A 24,789-nucleotide genomic window follows, 5' to 3' on the forward strand; every position below is an offset into this window, starting at 1 on the left:
TTCTTCCATTCTCATAAATACAGCCCGAATAGAGCTGTCACTGTGTATTGGAATAAGGCGATCTATTTGTTATTTCCTCCTGATGAAGACTTGAAACTCAGGAACACCAGTAATAAATAATAATAGAAACTTACAATACAAATAGAAAAATAAACAACCTCACAGCACAAAAAAATGTGTGACCGCCAAACAGAGTCACTCCAATCAGTCTTAAAAAGTGGTGATTCTCCACTTTTTAATACCTAGTGGCCAGTGTCAGGGCCATGATTGCATGATTCTGTTCCCTCTCCCAGGTCTGTTGCTGCAGTTAACAGACCAGATGCATTGGGCTGGGAGATATAAAATAGGGAAGGAAATCCTTAGGTACTTGGAAATAAAAGCTCATGGCCCCAGATTCCCAGTCTTTATTATAATTGAACTGGAGACTTGACAAGCTTGAGCAAACCTCTAGATCGAAAAAACAGACATGTGGCTTCTTTTGCTTATTCAGTACGATATATCACATTTCAGCTGCACTTGTATTTGAATGAAGCATACTTCTGAAATATGATAATGGGGTGCTATTGCACATTTTATTATTTATTTGGATTGCTCACACCTTTTTCAGTAGTAGCTCGAGGTGAGTTACATTCAGTTACAGGCTTGATCTGTGTTTTGGATTGTTGTAATGCCCTTTACATTGGGGCCACAGGGAGAACTGTAAAATGGCTCTAGATAATCCAGAGCTCTTCTGCTCAGCTTGTGACGGTGATGAGAAGAGTGTGCTCATTTTTTGATAGCTAAATAGCATCGGCTTCCAGTGGCAGAGCAAGCTCATTTTAAAATCTTAATGTTGGAATTTAAGGTTTCTAAATGGTACAAGCTTGCTAGACCTCTGCATTCTAGCCTTGGCTGGCTGTTAGCAATTCCAACTAGGACAGTGGTGCAGAAATTGTATTGGCAGACTAGAGGTATTCTGTCATCGTTCTGGTGTTGTGGAATAACCTGCCTTATGAGATTTGTAATAAATTTGGTCTTTTGCTCTCTTATAAACTGAAAGGATTTTTTTTTCTGGGAGCTTAACTGAAGTTTGTGTCCTTATTAATTTTCCCTGATGGCATTAGAGATTTAGATACTGGTTGTTAAATTTTATGCTATTTTACTTGGTTTTATTGTAAACCTCTTTTAATGTTGATTTCACAGAGAGGGCAGTATATAATATTTTTAAAATAGATATCCTTACTGTGTGTGTGTCACTAGTGATTAATGTTAAGGGTAAATGTTGCAGAACTTTATGCTACTATGGAAAACCTTATCATGCAAATTCTGCTTTTCTATTGTTCATCCTTCATCCAAATTTAATCGGTTAAATAAATAAATAAGTTGTGCTTTCAAGTAGAAATTGCAACGAGAGAAGTAGACTGTTTGATTTAATTTTGAATCAGAAATAGTGCTTAAGGCAATGAATCCTAATAGTTAAGCAGCAGTGGAGTTGGAGAAAACTAAAAACAGAGATCATTTGGTGTATCTGTGTGCTATACTCCGTTGTCTTCAAAGAAATATTAATTTCTTGTTTTAATTTTTGTTAACTTTTTACAGGGAAATAGTACAAACACAGCTGGACCACTTGGAGTCGCACTGAGCGCAATGAATGTGGATGCTGTATGTGAGAAACTGAAACAAATTGAAGGACTGGATCAAAGTATGTTAGCTCAGTATACATCAACTATTCGAAAGGTGAAGTATACAACATATTCCCTATAAAGATGCTGGTTTCTCTGTATTCATACACTTTGCTTAGTCTTAAGAGTAGATAGCGGACAAAGCCTATTAAAAACCTGCAGTTCCCGAACTTGTCCATTAAAACAATTGAGTTGGAATAGAAGAAGGGGAGAGGCATAGGAAGGGATGGAGAAGATCAGTGAGGCAGAGAAATGAATGAAGGGATGGAGAGAAAAAGCAGAACAGAGATTGAAAGTTTGAGGAAGAAATGAAGAATGGGAGGGAGGAAATAGAAAAGCAAATGAGGGGCTGGAAGGAGGAATGAAGAGAAATGTAAGAGAATGAGGAACAGATAAAGAAAGAGGGGAGAGTGCCAGAGGAGACAGGGTGGGTATAATAAAAACAATTACTGTACCTCAAAGGTATGAATAACACAGAAAAGTCAACTGTTTTTCAATGGCAAGAAAGTGCTGGTATGAAGCTGAAAAGCTCAGAAATCGCCCTAGAAAATATTATCTTCGTGAAAAGGAAGCAGTCTCTGAAGTTCTTGAGGCAAAAGACAGTTATAAAAATTTTAAGAGTGCAAAGAATAAGCACAAATCTATGAAGGTAAGGTCTATGATATTACACCAGTAAAGAAAAATGAGCAGACAAGATAGATTTTACGATCCTTGTCTGCTGTCATCTTCTGGGTTTGTATGACTCTCGGGGCTTGAACATTGCCCCAAGTTGTTGGGAAATTGTTGGCATGCTCTTTGTTAAAGTGTCATTTTTCGCTTATACAGGCAAACATAAATGGTCGTGTTTTAATTCAATGTAACACTGAAGAACTGAAGAAAGAAATGAACATGAACTTTGGTGACTGGCATCTTTTCAAGAGTGCAGTAAGTCAAAATCTATATTAGCTTGTTCAGTTCATATCACTGTTTGTCATGAAACTTTCCCCCCTTTCTAACTGTACATTGTGAAATATTGTCCTAGGGCCTGACTTAACCTAATTGGCTCATGCATGGGATTATAAGTGTTGAACTAAGATCTGGCTAAGAGCTGTTCCAGAGGTCTCTGATATAGAACCAGATGTAACAAGTTTTTTTTTAACCTTAGCATATTGGGACATAGTTTAGTGCTGAGGCCACCAGCAATATGTTCTGTTTGCTTTTCTGTTACCCTTTTAAACTAGGGCAGAGAACTTTCAAAATTATTTAGTAGGACATTTCAAAACATGTTTGGAAGGAATGAAGGAAATGTTAGAAAGGCAAGTATTCATTGGTGTGAAAGAACTTTTTAGAATGCAGAGCAGAAACAAAAACAAATCAGACTTGAACAAAATTACATGGAGAAAAGCTTTAAGAACATACAAACACAAGATAAAGAGAGCTAAAGCAGAATACTACAGCACATATGTGAACCTGGAACAGATCAATACGAAAAAAGTATTTGAACTCATGAACAGTATACTAAACACATGCTTTACTAACAACGAATGAAACTCCACCAACAGCAAATCAGCTTGCCCAACACTTCAAGATCAAATCTTGCAACAACATAAACATTCCTCTCAGATTTCTTACATGAATATGAAACCGACACTGATTATATCTGAACCTCCTTTAAAATACCTACATCTACCTCAATTAAAGCACTACTGACAAAATATGCACATGCAAACTGCCTATTAGATAGCTGCCTTAATTATATGATGAAAAACCCACCAGACTGGTTCATAGAAAGCTTTACTGAACACATAGAATACATGCTATCGAATGGTCACTTCCTTTCTGATAAGGGCGACATTATACTCATTCCAATCCCAAAGAACACCACCAACAAGATCAGTAAACTCACAAACTTCAGACCAGTGGCTTCAATACCACTACTAACCAAAACAATGGTGGGTCTAGTAGCTCAACAACTAATGGACTACCTGACACATTTCTCAATCCTTTACAGCTCTAAGTCAGGCTTCAGACCATCCTAAAGTGCTGAGACAGTCATAACAACCCTGATAACAAAATTCAGAAGATCAACATGCCAAGATCAAAACCTCCTACTACTTCAGTTTGATATGTGAAGTGCTTTTGACCTAGTAGACCACACAGCACTAATGGCCCTGCTAGACAACATGGGGATCACTGGTGGTGTGGCAACCTGGTTCGATGGTTTTCTAAGGACTAGATCCTACATTGTAAAGATGTCTAAATAACTTTGTCTCCTGAATCTCTGAATGTGGGGTGCCACAAGGTTCACCAATATCACCCATACTATTCAATGTAATGATGGCTCCACTCAGCAGAAAATTATTTTAAAAATGAGATTTAACGTATTTCTATACGCCGATGAGGTCACAATATACATACTCTTCAATAACAATATCACAGATTTACTAGATGAGATTAAAAAAGGTCTGCACCTTATGGAAAATTAAGCCACAACTTTTAAACTAAAACTAAACAGAGGGAAAAACAAAGTTCCTGGTACTATGTAGCTCACACAACCCCACTTCCTACCAAAACTTCATAAGAAGGATCAGAGATTATTTTCCAAGATGATCATTTTGACCTATAACACAAACTCTAATACTGTCCCAACTAAAATCTCTACAGACCATTCAAAACATGACAGCAAGACTGATATTCAAAAAGTAGAAATAAGAGAGTAACCCCATTACTTGTGAAACTACACTGGCTCCCAATCAAGGCCAGACTATTTTAGAAAGTCAGCACAATTATTTTCAAAATATTGTTGGGTATGTTTCCTGACTACATGATAGACCTGATTGAACTATCATCAAGAAATGCAAACCCGGAAACCAGAGGCTACCTACTGCTTCATCTACCCAACTACAGAAATATAACCTACGAATCCATCTACACAGCCAGATTTAGTTATTTGGGTTCCAAATGGTGAATCTCAATTCCCAAGGTCATAAGAAACATCACAAAATATCTCCAATTCAGATAACTAAAAACCTACCTGTTCAAGAAATGGTATGGTTAATCATGCGACTAATTGTAATGCTTATATGTAACCTCCTCTAACCTCAAAATGTTAGCCACATTGAACCGAAACTTGTTTTTGGATAATTGTGGGATATGAAAATGGATAAATAAATAAAAATGGTTACTTTTTAAATCCAAAATTGTAAGTTTGGAATTTTTAACACAGAACATTTAGGTATCAGTTAAAGGAGTTCAGCATAGGCATTCGGTGGCCCAACTGTTTGGGGAGGCTAAAGGGGGCGGTGCCAGGGATGGGGCTTACATCCATAATTATTTGACAACACAGAAAAAAAATAAGTAGTAGTAAAATAGTAACAAGTAATACCTTTTATTAAATTTAGATATTAGGTATGTATCATATGTCAAAGAATAAAGTGGTTGCTCAAACTGTCTGAGAGCTTGATGGCTGAACAGTATAGTTGGAAGGAAAGTACATTACTACAGAATAGGCAGCCAGAACCTTTGGATGACACAAAAGCACCAGTGCTAAGGTCCAATTTCCAGAGTGCAGAGATACCAAAGGTGTACCACCCCAATTAGTGAGATTCAAGGTTAGCAAGTGAAAGCTGAGCTACTACTGAGAATGATAAGAGCTAAATCAAGTCCAAATTCTAATGTTAGGCATATTGAAAAGTAATACAAAACCTTTAAAAAGTCACTCAGGACCTATAAAGCAAATTGAAACATAAGAATAGCCATACTGAGTCAGACCAACAGATTTAAATTTCAGAAACTGACGCATTCCAATAACTAAAAAATGAATAAATGAAACAAAAATGTATAAGGTGATACCTTTTTATTGAACTAATTTAATACATTTTTGACTAGCTTTTTGGCGTTTACTAACCTGAAGGAGGTTTAGACCTCTGAAAGCAAGTAAAAAAAATGTATTTAGTCCAATAAAAAGTTGTCATCTTATTTTACATTTTTTGTTTTATTTTTATTAAGCTGTAAAGTGGACTAACATGGCTACTTCATTCTACATTTAAAATAATTTTACCTTTGCTATCTGGCATCTAATTTTTCTAATTGTGCAGGTTGCAGTCTCTGGTTACTGCCTTTCTGTCTTCTTTTAACTCTTTCCATATCTGCTGTCCATTTATCATTTTTCTCTCTTTGCATGTCTTCTTCACATCTTCTACTACATCCATCTCCAACATTGATATTTTCTTTTCTGCTTTCTTCCATTTTTCTACCTCTGTGACCACTCAGACTTATCCATGCTTCATTTTCCCTGTTTTTCATCTTTTTCCCTCACCCAGGAGGGGTTTGTGTGTGTGTGTGTCTCAACTCCCCCTCAGCCATATCGGATCTGTTTCTCCTCTTTCTTTCTTTCTCTCTCTCCCACCCCACCATCCAGGATCTTGTGTGTGTCTCTCTCTCCCTGCCTGCCATAATCTTCTCTCTGTTTCTCTCCCTTCATCTAACTTTCTTCCCCCTCCCTGCCATGCAGTATCTCTTCTCTCTCTTCCCCTGCCCCAGGCACCCAGGATCTCCTCTCTCTCTCTCTCTCTCTCTCTCTCTCTCTCTCTCTCTCTCTCTCTCTCTCTCCCCCACCTGACCCTACCTCACATACCATACAGATCTCTTCTCTGTCTCTCCCCATACAACAATGCACCTCTGTCTCTCCTCCCACCTTCCAGCATTGCTCCTCCCTCTCTCTTTTCACTCTACACTTCAGCCTGTCTTATTCCACCATGCAGCACTACCTGTTTTTCTTTCCACTGTCCAGCTTTGCTCCTCTGTCTCTTTACCCCCCCCCCCCCAATACCAGCTTTGCTCCTCTGTTTCTTCTCTCCCCCTAATATTCAGCTTTGCCCATCTGCCTCTTCTCCCCCAAAACATCTAGCTTTGCTTCTCTGTCTGCCCCTCCCCCCAAATATCCAGCACTGAGGGGCATTTTCGAACGGGGACGACCATCTCTAAGGGCGCCCACCTATAAGGACGGTGCCGCGAAGGGGCGGGGCAACACGTATTATCAAAACAAGATGGATGTCCATCTTTTGTTTCGATAATACGGTCGGGGACGCCCAAATCTTGACATTTAGGTCGACCTTAGAGATGGTCATCCTCGGTTTTCGGCGATAATGGAAACCAAAGACGTCTATCTCAAAAATGTCCAAATCCAAACCGTTTGGTTGTGGGAGGAGCCAGTATTTGTAGTGCACTGATCCCCCTCACATGCCAGGACACCAACCGAGCACCCTAGAGGGCACTGCAGTGGACTTCACAAATTGCTCCCAGGTACATACTGTAGCTCCCTTACCTTGGGTGCTGAGCCCCCCCCAGTCCCCCCCAGGTCCACCTGCCTGAAGTACACTGCACCCACTACAACTGCTCCAGGGACCTGTATACTGCTGCAATGGGCCTGAGTTTGGCATTTGAGGCTGGCAAAAAAGTATTTTTAAACTTGTTTTTTATGGTGGAAGGGGGTTAGTGACCACTGGGGGAGTAAGGGGAGGTCATCCCCGATTCCCTCCGGTGGTCATCTGGTCAGTTCGGGCACCTTTTTGAGGCTTGGTCGTGAAAAAAATATGGACCAAGTAAAGTCGGCCAAGTGCTTGTCAGGGACGCCCTTCTTTTTTCTATTATCGGCCGAGGACGACCATCTCCTAATCACGCCCTAGTCCCGCCTTTACTACCCTGCCGACACGCCCCCCGTTAACTTTGTTTGTCCCCGCGACGGAAAGCAGTCGAGGGTGTCCATATATGCTACCATGTACGTATGCACCTTAATGTAACACCATTTGTAATTCTGCTAACCGGAAGTGGCAACCGCCATTACGGCAAATGTAAGCCACATTGAGCCTGCAAATTGGTGGGAAAATGTGGGATACAAATGCTACCAATAAATAAATAATCGGCTTTCGATTATGCTGATTTGGGCGTTCTTCTCTTTCGAAAAAAAGCGTGATTGTGTCTCTGCCTCTTCCTTCCCCCATCATCCTCTCTCTTTCCTCCCATTTCCTGCCTCCAGCATTATCTTCTCTCTCTTTCTTCTTCCCCCTAGCCGCAAAAAGAAACTGGAACTTCCCTTCCATGCTGCCTTGCTGCCAAGCCCGCTGCCTCTCCGATTCAGTGGCCATCGGTAAACAAACACTGTGCACAGGGCCATAGATCGCTGCTCGGCGGCGCTGGCAGCTCTTCTGGTCCCACCCTCTATGATGGAACATCCTGTTCAGGCAGGAACCAGCAGAGCTGTCAGCGAAGTGCAGCAGAGCTCTATGGCCCTGCACACACAGTCTGTTTATTGACGACCACTGAATCAGGGAGCAGAGAGTCAGGCAGAAAGGCAGCGCAGGGAGGAGAAGCTCCAGTTTATATTGTATGCTGCTGCCAGAGATTGGGAAGGTTGCATTTGGACTGGGGTTTTCTAGTAGGAAGGTAACACCATAGTGGTTTTTGAACATGTGGTGATTTAGTCCCTGCACCCACTGCTATACTTGCTGCTGTTGAGAGCTAATATGGAACAGAATATTTGACACTTCCCAGCATAACCTCTAGAACAGGAAGCAGCAGAAGCCCTATCTCGTTTACTCCTCTTCTGTCTCTCTGTGGTGGATTTCACATCATATTCCTGAAGATTAGGCCACTGAGGCCCAGCCAAATATCAAGAATTCAATAAGGGGGCCCTCTTACAAATAAGTGTTAAGTTTTGGGCTTAATGCGCTGTAACACGGAATTTTAGTGCATGGCAATCCCAAAACTAATGTTGCATCAAGAAGGGCTTCCCACTATTTTTTATTGCAGGTTGTTTGTTAACATTTACATTAATGTGGAATATCTGCTCCCATTTAACATGGAAGCACTTTCTGCCAAGTGGCTCCACTTTAACTCTGCATTAGTTAGTGCGCGCACAGTAAGTGTAACACAGTAGCTGGCTAATGCTTTCATACCTACTACCTGCCCATGTCATGCCCCCGGGCCAGCTGCCGATATTCAGCAGTATTTAACTGGGCAGTGCCACTGAATATCGGCACTAATTGGCCATGTAATAGCCGGTCAGAAAAAGGGCAGTTGAGGGGTGGAGTCAGGAAGGAGCAGCAGATATGTGAGTGCCGGTAATATTCAGTTCCAGTGCCTGCAGAGCTAAGCAGGCAAATAGTACTGCGTTTGTGCAGTCCTAATTTTACCTGCTTAGCTATGTGAGTGCCGACCTTAAATATCAGCAGGCGCCCACATTGCTTATGAGTACCAACTTGCAACTAACCTTCCCTAACTCCCTCTGTCCTTCACCCTCAACAAGGTCCAATCCCCTTCCTAATTCCCCCCCCCCCCCAATATGAGAACACCTCCCCCATATGCCCGACCTCTTTCCCAAACCCTTCACTTTGGAAAAGAACCCCTCTACCACCCCTTAAGTCACATATTCCCCCTCTCCCAGCCTACCTTGCCAGACCCAATTCTAGTGTTCATCAGGGTAGGAGCAAAAACCGCTTGTTTCTAGCAGCTCCAAATTAAAAATAACTGATGCGACCTCGAGCAGTAGTCTCACAGTACTTCCACTAAGCATCAGTATCTAGGTAGTACCAGAAGACTATCACCAGCAGTTGCGGCAGACATTTTTAATCTAGAGCCATTAGGGGCAGAAATGAGTGGGGTTTGCTTCTGCCCTGATGATCATTAGACCACCAGTCCTGGCATGGAAGGCCTGTGGGAGGTGGGGGACTTGGGGGTGGCATAGGGGGCCTTCCTCAAAGTGAGCGGTTCACAAGGGGGTTCACTTGTGGGTGGGTCAAGCATGTAGGGGGGACCCTTTCATGTTTGGGTGGGGGGGAGGACATGCAGAATCCCCTTATGTGGGTTCCAGCTGATTATTGATTGGGACCTGCATGAGTTCTGGTAGCAAATTCTGGCCTGGCATTGAATGTGAGGTCTAATTTAGCTGGCAACACTCAGCGCTTAAATAAGATGCTGGCTGAATATTGACTGGATGTTTTTTTTTTTTTTCAAATTAGGCCACTATAGGGGTAATAACATAAGGACCAACATTTATGCATCAATTACATATGTATTGTTTCAAATAATTGTATTTATACATACACATGTGCACATGCATGCATAACTGCCAAAATTCTGCCTAAGCATAGCACGTATTTGCAATGTGGGTGTTCACATGGGCAGAGCTCAAACTTATGGATGTAGCTTATGGAATACTGTAAGTTACATACATATCTGCAACACTTATGCACTAACACACCAGCTCTATGGCTGGTGTACATACTCATGCCTAAATGTTAATTATGTATATACCCACTTACACTAGTATCTTATAAAGGAAAGCAGGCACCTATGTTCCTCTTTTTTTTTTCCATTTTCTTTTTATGTAACAGGCAGGGCCGGTCTTAGCAACTGCGGGGCCCTGTGCAGACCAGTTCGCTGCCCCGTCCCCACCTAGCCCAGCCCCGCCCCTTGTTGACAAGATATGTTTTAAACATTTTTTTTTTATTTCAAATAAAGACAAATCAAGCAAAACTTGTATACAAAATCTAATTCAAACATGAAAAATGCTATACTAGGAAACCTTTGGGTTTAAAAAGCAAAACCATGTGCATGTAAGGACTAGATAAATGAATTAAAATTAATCCCCTTAATATGTAATACTTGGTAGCAATAATGAAACAGTGATTGAATAGTCAGATAGCAAGCAGCCTGAGCCAACAGATTTATTTTCCACTGAACATAATTAACTTTGTATGAACTTGGCTGCTAATAGTGTGCTGAACTGGACAATGTTGGCATATTTAGCCACACCCGTTTACCAGCCTTGGCGCATATAAACAGTAATCATTGAAAATATTACACCAGTATAGGAGAAGAAAAATAACTTGTTTGTTTTTTTTTTCATTATAAATAATTTCTGTAAGCGGTTACAGCTCCAGCATACCCAAAATGACACAAACCAAATTAGCATATAGATTCTGCATGCAGCACAATACCAGAAAAACAGAACATTGGTATACATTGCAAAATGAGACAGCAGATATACATTCTCAAATTGGACATATTCCAAACACTAAAATGAAAATAAAATGATTGTTTTCTACCTTTGTTGTCTTGTGACTTTGTTTTTCTGATCATGTTGATCCCAGTCTCTGATTCTGCTGCTCTCTCTCTGCTCCCTTAACTCCAGTTCCAGGGCTTCCTTTCCATTTATTTTTTTACTTTCCTCTTTTCTTCTTCATTTCTTGCCCTACATCCATAGGTAAAAGCTGGGTCCTCCACAGACTTGACTGGAGGAGGTATAGAGTGGATCCAGCTTTTGCCTATTTTCTCCAGCCATGTGCAATTTTTCTCCTCTTTTCCCTTTCCCTCATCTCCGTCAGTATGCATCTCCTTCTCTATCCTCCATCTGTGTCCAGCATTTCTCCTGTCTATCCTCCCCTCCATCCATGTTCCTCTCACTTCATCTCACATCCTCTCTTCCCTCCCCTCCATCCATATCCAGCATTTCAACTCTCCCCTCTCCTCCATCTGTATCCAGAATTTCTCCTCTGCCCTCCATCCTTGTCCATCTCCTTCCTGTCTTCCCTCACTTCCATCCATGTCCAGCATTTCCCCTGCCCTCCCCTCTATTCATCCGTAGCAACTCTCCTCTCTCCCCTGCCCTCCATATCCAGTGATTCGCCTGCTCCAGCCCCCAACTTAACTTACCCCCCTTTTCGACCCCTGAGTTTCAGGTCCCAACCCGTTTTACCCCAGCCCCATCTGTGCCCTCAGTTTTCCTCAGCTGTTTTCCTTCCAGCCGCCCTGCATTTAAAAAGTTGCAGCGGCGGCATCGAAAAAGCAGGCTCGCTTCTAGCCTTTAAACCTTCCCCTTCTTTCTCAGCATGCACTGTGCTGCCTTTGTAGAAACAGGAAATTGCATCAGTGCACGCTGAAAGAAGGGAAAGGCTTAAAGGCGAACCTGCTTTATCGCTGCTGCTACCGCCGCTGTGACTTTAAACACAGGGGGGCTGGAAGGAAAGCAGCTGAGCAACAATATGGCAGGGAGTGACAGGAAGCGCCGTGGGGCTCCTGGAGGCGCGAGGCCCTGTGCGACCGCTCCTGTCACCCCTGCCTAAGACCGGCCCTGGTAACAGGAAGTCTTTATTAAAGTTTGAAACTTCACTGAACTTGCCACAGAAATGTAAGAACACTTTCAAAACAAACTGTGGAAAAATACTTACATTGCAATTAAAATTAACAAAATTTCTTGATATTGGAGGAAAAAAGACCTCAAAAGAACCTGTGGGGCTTATATTTTTGCTGAAGAAAGCATCCAACATGGTTTAAGCTCATCATTGGTCAAAAATCTCTATAGCCTCCAAAGGTTTATATTTTCATAAGATGACATTCTCAAAATCTTTCAAAATACAAACAGCACACTTATCTTGTAGCTTTAAACTCAACAAAGGAATAAATGTGTATTCATCTTATATCACATATTGCTTTCTCGTCTCATTTGCTGCCTGCAGCAGAAAAAATGTGTATTGTGCAAGCAGCAAATGAGAAGGGAAAGCGATATGTGATATAAGATGAACGCACATTTATTCCCTTGAAAAAGCGATAGCAAATGACACAGTACAAGCAAAACAAAGTGAGATACAATCACAACACAAGTAAATACACATGAAGGCCAATTAAAATTAATCCTGTAGTAAGTACATCCTTATTTATAAGATTTATCAAAACCCAACCCAAAATAACCAAAATTGCAAAATAATCAAAGAAGGGGAGAATTCTCACACTGTAAGTCTAAGGTTGCAGCAAGTAGAACCAAGGGAAGTGATTCGTTAGTTACAGAAAACTGGTATGTTTCAAAGCCCCCCCCCCACCCCTAAATCTGATTCCGTCTAGATTCAGCTTTTCTATGTGTAGCAGTCAATTCATCCGTTCTATAAACATAGCTAAGTTTAACTCTCTCTATAGATTCAAGGATGGAATGCTAGAGTCCTTCCAGCTTGCCACCGGTGTCAACTTAGCTGCACTGAGGAAATGTCTAGCGTTTATGAAATCCCAAAGTGTCCTTGTTGAACAGGAAAATCCCAGGATCCCATGGAATCCTCAGACCTGTAAATCATAAAATCTGAAATTGTATAGATTTCCAAAATGAATGTGTTTTGAGGCACGTCCACCATATATGGCCCAGAGTACATCGATGACCACATCACCTTAAACAGTCAGGACACGACTGTGGAAACCACTTGTTAAGTCAGTCTGGAGTTAGGTACCAGCAGTACAATATTTTTACATTGTTCTCCTTGACAATGGAGGCTATGGCAATTTTAGCTAAAGATTTGTTCCATTTTCTCCCAGTCCTCTGGTGAAATTGCAGTGTTCAATTCCCTTTCCTATCGCTAACTATGAACTACAGGGGCAGGAAGAGTCTCTAAGATAGCCATAAATTGTGCCAGCTAAGTATTTAGTATATTCCCCCATCAAACACTGTCTATAGCGTTTAGACATTAAAAGATGTTTCAAATGCAGATAAGCATATTGGTGGGAGGGAGGCAGATTGTAGTCTTTGACCAATTCCCTAAAAGTTAGAAAAGTGTCCTAGTTTTACAGCTGACCCCAGCAAGACAGACCATAAGTCTGCCAGGTATCATATACTGAGGGGACCATACCAGGAGGAAATAAAGGATTACAACAAATTGGTGTATATCTATACAGCTGGAAGTCCTGTTTATTGTCCATCATATCCCACAGTTTAAAGGTGTGTAGAATCATTGGGGGTATATTGGCGTGTAGCCTATGATATTGCTTAGGCAACCAAAGTAAATGACCCAAGGGTACAGTGCCCACCTGCTGCTGTTCAGTGAATACCCACAATTTGTAAGAAATTATTCTGGTACCATTCCACTGCTGCTCAATCTTGGGCAGCATGATGATAAAACCAGAAGTTAGGAACTCCAAAACCTCTCTTTTTTGAGTCCCTGTATAAAACCCTTCTCGCAAATCTAGGTCTTCTGTCACTCCAAATAAACCAAAGAATACAAGATTGTAAGGATTCCAAAACAGACGGTGGCATAGCCACTGGCAAAACTTGGAAGAAATATAGAATTCTAGACAGCACATTCATTTTAATTAGAGCTATTCATTTAACGCGTTTTAATGCGATTAATGCGTTAAAATTTTTAGCTTGCACTAATAATTTTAACGCGATTGATCGCATCATGCTGCTCTCTCCTACTTCTGCCCCTTCCCTCCCCAGTGCTTCTGCAGCTTGTTCTCTCCTACCTGCTGCCAAACACTGGTAGCCTTTTCTCTCCTGCCACCCTGCTCTCTGGCATCTTATCCTGCCCGCCACCCTCCGAACTCGCCTTGTACACACGGCAGCATTAAGCATACGCTGCTCCACTCCGCTCTGTAATCAGAGCCCTCCCTCTCTAGTGTTCTGCCTTCTCTGATGGAACTTCCTGTTTCCTGCTGCAGAATTGGATACAGAGAGGAGCGGAGCAGCTTGTGGTTAATGCTGCCATGTCTACAAGGCAAGATTGGAGGGCCATGTGCAGCAGGGGTGGGGAGTGGGATCAGATGCCAGAAAGCGCAGTGGTAGCAGAGAAAAGGCTGCTGGTGGGCGGGTGTGCAGTGGACAGGAATGAACAAGCTACAGGAGCATTGGAGAGGGAGGGGGAAAGCGATAGGAGAGAAAAATATATGCAGGAGGGAGGAAGACTCTGAGAGAGTCACAGAATGGTAGGAAAGAAAAGAAAAGGCTTTCGGCGTTTGGGGGGGGGGGGGGGGGGGGGTTGGAGAGAAAAAGCTTCAGGAGCTCCCGAGGGGAGGGGAAATGAGATTGTGCCAATGGGGAGAAGAGGAAGGGAAGGAATGAGATGAGATGCTGCCTATAGAGAGAAAGGGAAGAGAAGAGAGCTGGATGAGATGGTGCCCATAGAGAGGAAAGGAAAGAGAGGAGATGGTGCCCACAGGGTGGAAGGAAAGACCAGAGGAGATGGTGACCACAGAGGAGAGGGGAGGAGACAGACAAAAGGAGAGAGGAGATGGTGCCCATGGATGAAGAGGAAGGGACGAGATAGAAACAAGACAGATATAAGGAGGAAGAAAAATGGCAAAAAGTTGAATGTGAAAGGTGTTAATAGGGGAAGAAGTGAAGAAGAGAGGAGGAGAGAAAAGAAATACTGAAGAGAGAGGAGGGCCTGAAAATAGAGTTCAGAGCACAGACAGGAACAGAACCAGAGAAAGGAAATAAGATGATTAGAAAAATAAAATAACCAGACAACAAAGGTAAAATAAATTATTTTATTTCAGTTTAGTAACTGAAGTACAATATGTTAGTTTTGAAAATTTACATCTGCACTATATATTTTGCACTATATAGGTGAAAATGTGAGGGGGTACTTTATGCGATTAATCATGCGTTTAAAAGTGTTGCTCGCTGTTAATCGTGTGGTTGGCCCCTTTGATCTCTGAACTGCCCTAATTTTAATGGTAGATAGCCTACTAAACCAGGTGAGAGAGACCTCTTTCCATCATTCAGGCACCTACGTTGCTTTATAGAAATTGGAGATGAAATTAAATGTGGACAAACGCAAAGCGATGCACATTGGGAAGGATAATCCAAATCATAGTTGTCAAGGCCTCTTAAAGTTTTATATCCTTGAAGTATAACCTTGGCACAACAGCACACACCTGAAGCCTCTGTCTTTTCTGGTTTACTTTATTGAATAAATGTAGCTAATTTACTCTCAGTTTGTAGTTCCTCAGAAGTTATTGCCCCAAGGCAAGAGGCCTCGTAGAGAGCTGTATCAGTTCATGGAGATAGAAATCTGAAAAAAGGAAGCTTTATTATTATTATTATTTTATTATTATTATTATTTATTGCATTTGTATCCCACATTTTCCCACCTATTTGCAGGCTCAATGTGGCTTACATAGTTTAGTAATGATATTGTCATTCCAGGATATCAGATACAATTAGTAATATGTAGAGATTAAGTAAGGGGAAGAAGAAGGAAGTGATTGGGCGGGTAAGTTTAGAAGGTGGACTTTCATAACTGGATGGATTGGTGGGGTGGATTGTTGGGCTATAGGTTCTCTTTGTAGGCCTTGTTGAAGAAGTATGTCTTCAGAGATTTACGAAAGTTAGTTATTTCCTCAATTGTTTTCAGGTCTGTGGGTAATGCATTCCGTAACTGCGTGCTCATGTAAGAGAAGGTATTGGCATACATCAGCTTGTATTTTAGACCTTTACAGCTGGGGAAGTGCAGATTGAGAAATTTGCGGGATGATTTTGTTGCGTTTTTGGGAGGTAGGTCCACAAGGTTTAGCATGTAGATTGGGGCATCTGCGTGAATGATTTTGTGTACAATCGTGCAGATCTTGAACGCATGCGTTCCTTAAGTGGGAGCCAATGAAGTTTCTCTCTTAGGGGTTTTGCACTTTCATGTTTAGTTTTTCCAAATATGAGTCTGGCGGCAGTATTCTGGGCAGTTTGGAGTTTTTTGATAGTCTGTTCTTTGCAGCCAGCATACAGTGCATTGCAGTAGTCCAGGTGGCTTATTACCATTGACTGTACCAGGGTTCGGAAGACGTGTCTTGGGAAGAAAGGTTTTACTCTTTTGAGCTTCCACATGGAGTGGAACATCTTTTTCATCGTGTTGTTCACTTGGGCATTGAGAGTGAGGTTTCGATCAATGGTAACTCCGAGAATTTTCAAGTTTTGTGAAACAGAAAGAGAACAGTATGGTGTGTTTATGGTGGAGAAGTTTTTTGTGTTATGTTGTGAGGTGAGTATAAGACATTGTGTTTTTTCTGCGTTAAGTTTTAGTTGGAATGCATCCGCCCAGGTGTGCATGATGTGGAAGCTTTGGTTGATCTCGTTGGTGATTTCATTTAGATCATGTTTGAATGGGATGTAAATTGTGACATCGTCTGCATATATGTAAGGGTTGAGGTTTTGATTGGCTAGAAGTTTGGCTAAAGGTATCATCATTAGGTTGAATAAGGTTGGTGAGAGGGGGGATCCTTGGGGGACTCCACATTCAGGTATCCATGGGGGTGATCTATCCGCGTTTGTTGTTACTTGGTATGATCTTGTGGTCAGGAATCCTTTGAACCATTTGAGAACTGTACCTCCTATTCCAAAGTATTCTAGTATATGTAATAGTATTCCATGATTAACCATGTCAAAGGCACTGGACATGTCAAATTGTAGGAGGAGTATGTTGTTGCCAGTTGCAATTGCTTGTTTGAATGAGTTCATTGCGGACACTAGAACCATTTCACTGCTGTGACTTGACTGAAATCCTGATTGAGACTCATGCAGAATTGAGTGTTTATTTAGGTATTCAGTAAGTTGTTTTGTCACTATGCCCTCCATGAGTTTGGTTATGAGCGGAATAGATGCTACTGGGCGATAGTTAGGTCCATTGAGCTTTTCTTAGCATCTTTTGGAAGCGGGGTAAGTAGGATGTTTCCTTTATCCGTGGGAAAGAGCCCATTTTGCAGCCAGTGGTTTACATGGTTTGTGAGGTCTGTTTTAAATTGCTTGGGTGCATATCTTATTAGACTGATAGGGCAAATGTCTAATTTGCTTTGTGATTTGGCGTATTTTCCGAGCCAATGTGAGATCTCATCTGATGAGACCATGTCAAAGTTGGTCCATAATTGATCTGCTGGGCTTTCCCCGGGTTTTGGGTCTAGACATTCAAGGATGTTTGCGTAGTCCGTTATATTGGTGGGTATCATGAGTCGGGGTTTTATTATTTTTTCTTTGAAGTAGTTCGCGAGATTAGTTGCTGATGGGGTGTCTGTATTCAGGTAACCATTGTAGCATTTAGGAGATTGTTTACAAGTGAGAAGAGTTTGTGTGTTAAAAGCACGTTTCAAGCCACTAAATACCAGCAAACTGAAGTGCATGACCTGGAAAGTGTTGGCTTTGGTGGCAGTGACTTTAGCATGCAGAGTAAGTGAGCTTCAGGTTCTGGTCCACCATATACTCAGTTTTCCAACAGCAACATGGTTCTGTACATCCATCCAAAGATCCTTCCTAAAGTAGTGTTGGATTTATACCATAATCGGTCAGTTGTCCTGCTAGTATTTTTCCCAAGACCTCATTCCCACAAAGATGAAAACACATTGGATTTGCGCGAGGGCCATAAAGCCATTAGAAATTCCATCCAACTTGGACCTTAATAAACTGGGACTGCTATCCACAGACACATTCCATTCATAGCTAGCAGATTGCATTTCCTTTGCAAATGTCCTTGAGGGTCAAGTCACAGCTCATAACATCAGAGCTACATTTAGGTTGGTTGTCCATTTGAAATCAGCCTCCAGAGGAAATGTGCAAGACTGCAACACGGACATCTGTTCATACGTTAACATCCTAATACTGTTTAGAAAGAGTCTGCTGAGACAGCACTAGGTTTGGCCAGTCTTCATTTCGAGGCTGTCTTCCCTCCCAAAAGAGGGAAATAAAGAAAATGCTTATTGACACATACACACAATTTTGTGGTGTCTGCCTGTTGCAGCACCTTTTTCTGTTGAAAGCAGCCTGTGGCTAAGATGCCCCATGCTGTGAGGTCTTGCCTACCCACTTGTCGTTGGAGAAACCTAGTTAGTTTCCATTAGTAGGTGTTTTATGTGGACAGTAGGATATCTCTCCCACTGTATTCTACTCTCGGCTTTATTAATAGACTGAGGAGGGCAGGTGGGAAATGGTGCATATGCTCTCAAAAACATCAAGAGAAATGCAAGCTTGGGCAGCATTCTCACACAGGGATCCTTCAAAGCAGGATTTGTATCCTACTGTCCATAGAGAATGTCTTTTATAAGTAAGTAACTTGGTTTCATATCTTCCTCACTCAACTCTTCTCCAAGTTGAAAAGCAGTTTATCCTTTTTTGATAAGGGAGCCACTCTGTATTCTTCATCATTTCCCCCTTCTGAATCCTTTTTGAGATAGGGTGACCAGAATTGCATGTTATACTCAGAATGTGGTTGCAACTTACATTTAGAGAGACATTTGTATATTAGTTTTATTCTCCCTTACAGATAACCTAGATGGGATTTCTGGGTCAGGTCTCTTTTCCTTTGCTTTCAAAAAAATAAAATAAACCTGGTCAGGAGAATGTAACAGTGACATCAAGGGGCCCAATTCAGAATGCTGAATTGTAGCGTTCCATAAGACAGAGCTAGTGTTAGACATTCAGGGGCCCAGGGCAGAAATTGGGGAAGGAGACCTCCTACAGGCTATGCCTTCTTCAGCTTGAGGCAGGCTTGGGGTCTCTTGTGGCATGGGGCCCAGGGCATTTGCCTGTTTGCCATACCTAATGCCAGCTATGCTGGAAGGAGCTCATCAAAAAGTATAGCGATATTTAAAATCCCACACACCTGACAGAGCGCAACTGACTCCGGGGTAGAGGTTGGGAGTCTAGTCAGAGCAGGGTGGCAGGAGCGATTTCCTCCAAGGGGACGAGCGTGTGTCCATTGAAGGACCACCTCACCCTCCACTTGCAAGACGTGGGCCAAAACGAAAAAAGAACCCAAAATAATAAAAAATATATAAGAAGAAAGGAGGGCAACCTGTATCCCTTACCAAGCTCTCACAACCCCCAACACGCCAAATCTGGCCAAAACTAACCACATGGCCAAGCACGTGAGTACTGGAAGACTAACCAGAGAGCAGTTGCCAAAGAGCCTGACGCTGGGGAACACGGGCTCACACAGAGGAATTCTACCCTGGCTCTCTTCAGTGAGGAAAGAACCCACCGGCACCGAAGTCATCAACGGGCTCTACACTAGATAGCACGAATGCATCCAGAGGAAATCAGCACTGATTCTGTCCAGTGAGGAAAGAACTCCCTGGCACAGCGCCCATAACGGAGAGGGCTGAACTCTCCCGCGGCACAAAAGTGCAGTACCTAGACAGCACAGGGAAGCTCCCAATTAAAATTAAAAGCCTCTCTCAAACCAGCTATTAAAAAAAAGAAAACCTTGTACCCACCTTAAGACACTACTACCCAATTGGTACAACTTCCACAATTTTTATTCTCCACCCCCAAGGAACTGCCCAGCCAACAAGAAAGCTGTTAACTTTCTATACATGAGACGGATCCACATAGGCTGCTCAATCCTCTTTAACCTTGCTGTTACCTAGCACCCTGCACCTCGGATACCCTTCAGGGAGGGCAAGATTTCCCCATACGCGGAGACCAGCATGGAGCGGGACAGATCCTCCACATCACAAGAGCGCAAGTCCAGACAAACCAGGCAACCAAGCAAACACCACAGCAACCATTAGCAACCACAAAACGAATACCACAACAACAAAAGTGAGCAAACACAAAACACCACAACTGCCAGGAACCACGAACATAAACACCACAAAGTCTAAACACACACAAAATCAACATACACACTTCTGAGACACAAGCAATCCCCAAAATGGCCAACATAAAGGCATGGGTCTTCTACTACTCACTTATATTTTCAAACATACCGTCTTGTGCAGCATACGGATGTACACAGAGGAAGTATAATAACGGAATAACTTTTCTTAGGTAGAATAGTAATTTGTTTATAAATTGAAATCAGTGTGTCATTTGGAGGAGCTGGTAAGGGATACCCTAGCACTGTTATATTCATTCAGAGATTTTGTTTTCTCCTGGTAATGGTCCACTAAAACAGACATCATGTTATGAGAATCAGGTGCTCAACATTCAGAGTTTCTATCTATTTATTTACTTATTTATTACATTTATATCCTACATTAAACTTGAATTAGGTTGAAACCTGGGAGCATTTAAAATCTTTTTTTTCCTGTGCCTACATTAAAGAAAAAGATAGCATGTGGGGAATTTTGTTCTTTTGTTTTGTGGATTTCAGTGGTATATTATAAAAATGCACTTGCCTTTTTTTTATTACTACTGTTTCACAGAGAGGTATTGAATAATGAGGGAAGGGTTTCCTTCATTCAGAAGTTCTGTCCAGCATCAGTCTAAATGTGCCAAAATTGTCCAGTTCAGCACATTATTAGCCAAGTTTATACAAAATTAATTATATTCGGTAGAAAATAAATCTGTTGCCTCAGGCTGCTTACTGTGTGAATATTCTATCACAGTTTCATTATTGCTACCAAGTATTATGTATTAAGAGCATTTGCTTTAAACTTTGCTTTAATTTGTTTATCTAGTCCTTAAATGCACATGGGCTTTGCTTTTTAAACCCAAAGGTGAATCCTAAGGGTGGTTGAACAATTAAATATAGACTGTGTTGTTTCTGAGCTGACTTGTTTTGGACTGCTTTGAATCCTGCTAATCTGTACATCTGCTGTCTTAGCTGAGCACAGAAGAAAATTATTTGTTACTTTTACTAGAATTTTTATGGTTTTTAGAATCTGGCTTTCTTTGGTGGGGGGGTCAAGGTGACCGGCGTGGCAAGGGCTGAGTGGGCCAGAAGCTGGGATGGAGGAGATTACTTTTGGCAGGGATGGGTTAAATTTCTGTCCCTGCAGTTCTCTACTCAATACCACTACTGACGAAAACGTTGGAGGGTCTTTTAACACAACTAATGGAATACCTGACAAAATTTTCAATTCTCCATCACTCCCAATCAGGCTTCAGACCACAACATAGCACTGAGATAGTCATAACCACCCTGCTAATGAAATTTAGAAATATATTAAACCAAGGACAAACATATTACTACTAATTTGATATGTCAAGTGCATTCGACCTAGTAGACCACACCACACTAATAACACTGCTCGACAGCAGGGCAATGATAGCATGGTTTAATGGCTTCCTAAGGACCTGATCCTATATTGTAAAAATAGCTAACCAATTATCTACCCCATGGATCTCTGAATGCGAGGTACCACAGGGATCACCAATATTACCAATACTGCTCAACTTAATGTTGGTACTACTTGGCAAAAAACTGGAACTAGTGGGATTCAGCTGTGGGTGCTGAGTACCCCAATATTGAGCAGCCAGTTTCACTGATTTCAGAGAAGAATAATTTGTGATTGTTTTCTTTAGCACCACAAATCATTTTGAAAAGTTGACACCTTTTGATAAAAGTCCCTCAATATTTATGTATTTATTGGGATTTATTTGTACAGCAGTTACAGTTTAATATAATTTTGTTAACAGCATAATATTGTAAATTACACTTCAACTGTAGTGCTCACTAGAATTCTAACAATTAATACCACTAAGGCACTTTACTCTTGTCAACACAGTCTTTTAAATCAATCTAATAATCTTGACTTCAGATTTCCGGTGTGCTTATTTTGCTTCATAAACTACACCTCTCCGCTGTATCGTTATTCTAACAGCGGGAATCCTCATTAGTCTAGATTAATGATTTTTTTTGCTTTTTCACTTTTTTAACTTAGCACTTATCTTATCTTCCCGGCTTTCTCACTGGTTTGCTCTACAGTGCGCTTCTGTTTCGTAACATCTTCATCTGGAGCTATAACTTTTATATGCCAGTTCTTGTGCCCTGCAATTAAACATTTTTCATCAATTTTTAGCTGTGTTTACTTCATTTTATTATATCTCTATAACATCTCATGTACTCACAGTTATGTCTTTTCTCTACTTAGCTTCTCCGTCTTTTTACTTGAATGTGTCTCATAAAATGGCGCCGATCACGTGATTTTATTACGTCAGACGCCCTGATGGTTCCTTCTTCCTGAAACCTATCAGAATATTCGGGAAATCCTTTGCCTCTTTCCTCATCTATTCGTCCTTTTCATTGATATTATAAGAAAACTTTCCACTCAATTTTATTGTTCAACCCCATTGGATTTAGGATTCTAATCTATATATCCAGCGTTGTTCCTTTTGCAACAGTTTTTTATTACGATCTCCACCACGTATGGCTAAGGGAACGTGATCTATTACTACACATTCATAATCCATGAATAAATGACCCCTTTCCAAACTATGTTGTACCAAGGGCGCTTCCCTTTTTTTTAAATTTGAAATTATGTTTATGATCACTCATTCTTATTTTCAAGGCTCTTTTCGTCTTCCCAACATATATTTTCTGACATGGGCAAATCAAAATATACATGACATATGTTGATTCACAGTTTGTCCTATATCTCAGATCATATTGTCTCTCATTTATTGGGTTCTTGAACTTATCTGTAGTCCTCATTATTTTACAATATTTACATTTACCGCACTTTGTATGTCCTGGTGTATTAATTTCTACCTGATTATCTCTTTTTTCTTGAAGTAGTTCTTTTAAATTCTGATTCCGAGTGTATGCTATTCTAAGATTTTTATTGCTAAATGCTGGATGCATTTGCATTAGTTGCCAATGTTTTCTTATACTTTTTGCAACCTGATTGTTAGTATATGTATAGCGTAACACACATGTTTGAATATCAGATTCAGTTTTTTCTTTTTCCTTCTTTTTTGATAATAATAATTCTCTATGGTTAAATCTTGCTCTTTTATATGCTTTTTTAATTATATCTTCAGGATAACCTCTCTGTGCGAATTTTTCTTTCAACGTTTTTGCCTGTTCTTTGAACGTTATTGTATCTTTACAAATTCTTCTGTATCTCAATAATTGAGCAATTGGTAAACTTTCTTTCATCTTCATCGGATGATTACTTGAAAAGTGTAGCAATGTATTACGATCGGTGGATACGTTAGTATATAGCTTGTTTTGTTGCTTTGAAATTTGAATATCCAAAAAATTAATTTGGATGTCCGACGCTTGCATGGTGAAGGTGATGTTTTCATCTCTTTTATTTAGCCAGTTTTTTAATTCATTCAGTTCATCTAATGTTCCTTCCCATAATACAAACACGTCATCCATAAATCTATACCATCTTTTGATATAGATTTTCCATGGATTTTGGGCTATCCACTTATTTTCGAAATCCACCATATAAAGATTTGCTACAGAGGGTGCACACGTTACACCCATTGCTACACCTTTTTGTTGTTGATAAAATGTTCCGTTAAATATAAAAAAATTATTGGATAAGGCTATTTCCGTCATTCTTACTAGACACTCCGTGGGAACTTGATGAGGTCGCTGTCTCATCATCAAATTTTGTTCTACTATCTTTAAACACTCCGTTTGTGGTAAAGAAGTGGTACACCGGAAATCTGAAGTCAAGATTATTAGATTGATTTAAAAGACTGTGTTGACAAGAGTAAAGTGCCTTAGTGGTATTAATTGTTAACAGCATAATAGTAAAATAACCAAGAATATAATACTACTACTACTACTTAACATTTCTAGAGCGCTACTAGGGTTACGCAGCGCTGTACAATTTAACAAAGAGAGACAGTCCCTGCTCAAAGAGCTTACAATCTAATAGACAAGTGAACAGTCGGTCCGATAGGGGCAGTCAAATTGGGGCAGTCTGGATTCACTGAACGGTAAGGGTTAGGTGCCGAACGCAGCATTGAAGAGGTGGGCTTTAAGCAAAGACTTGAAGACGGGCAGGGAGGGGGCTTGGCGTAAGGGCTCAGGAAGGTTGTTCCAAGCATAGGGTGAGGCGAGGCAGAATGAGCGGAGCCTGGAGTTGGCGGTGGTGGAGAAGGGTACTGAGAGGAGGGATTTATCCTGTGAACGGAGGTTACAGGCGGGAACGTAAGGGGAGATGAGGGTAGAAAGATAGTGAGGGGCAGCAGACTGAGTGCATTTGTAGGTAAGAAGGAGAAGCTTGAATTGAATGCGGTATCTGATCGGAAGCCAGTGAAGTGACTTGAGGAGAGGGGTGATATGAGTATATCGGTTCTGGCGGAATATGAGACGTGCAGCAGAGTTCTGAACAGATCGAAGGGGGGATAGATGGCTAAGTGGGAGGCCGGTGAGGAGTAAGTTGCAGTAGTCCAGGCGAGAGGTAATGAGAGCGTGGACGAGAGTTCGGGTGGTGTGTTCAGAGAGGAAAGGGCGAATTTTGCTGATGTTAAAGAGGAAGAAGCGACATGTCTTGGCTATCTGCTGGATATGCGCAGAGAAGGAGAGAGAGGAGTCAAAGATGACTCCGAGGTTGCGGGCAGATGAGACGGGGAGGATGAGGGTGTTATCAACTGAGATAGAAAGTGGAGGAAGAGGAGAAGTGGGTTTTGGTGGAAAGACGATAAGCTCGGTCTTGGACATGT

General features: G+C 41.3%; 1 protein-coding gene across 1 annotated transcript in view; it reads left to right on the top strand.

Moving 5' to 3' along the window:
* Nucleotides 1-24,789, top strand: part of KIDINS220 (kinase D interacting substrate 220) — a 386,704-nt gene that overhangs the window by 354,849 nt on the left and 7,066 nt on the right. The window contains exons 27-28 of the mRNA XM_030198900.1: nucleotides 1,579-1,716; nucleotides 2,487-2,585. Coding sequence (XP_030054760.1) covers nucleotides 1,579-1,716; nucleotides 2,487-2,585 — 237 coding nt within the window. The remainder of the gene's footprint in view (nucleotides 1-1,578; nucleotides 1,717-2,486; nucleotides 2,586-24,789) is intronic.

Source organism: Microcaecilia unicolor, chromosome 3, assembly GCF_901765095.1.
Source record: "Microcaecilia unicolor chromosome 3, aMicUni1.1, whole genome shotgun sequence".
NCBI classification, from domain to species: domain Eukaryota; kingdom Metazoa; phylum Chordata; class Amphibia; order Gymnophiona; family Siphonopidae; genus Microcaecilia; species Microcaecilia unicolor.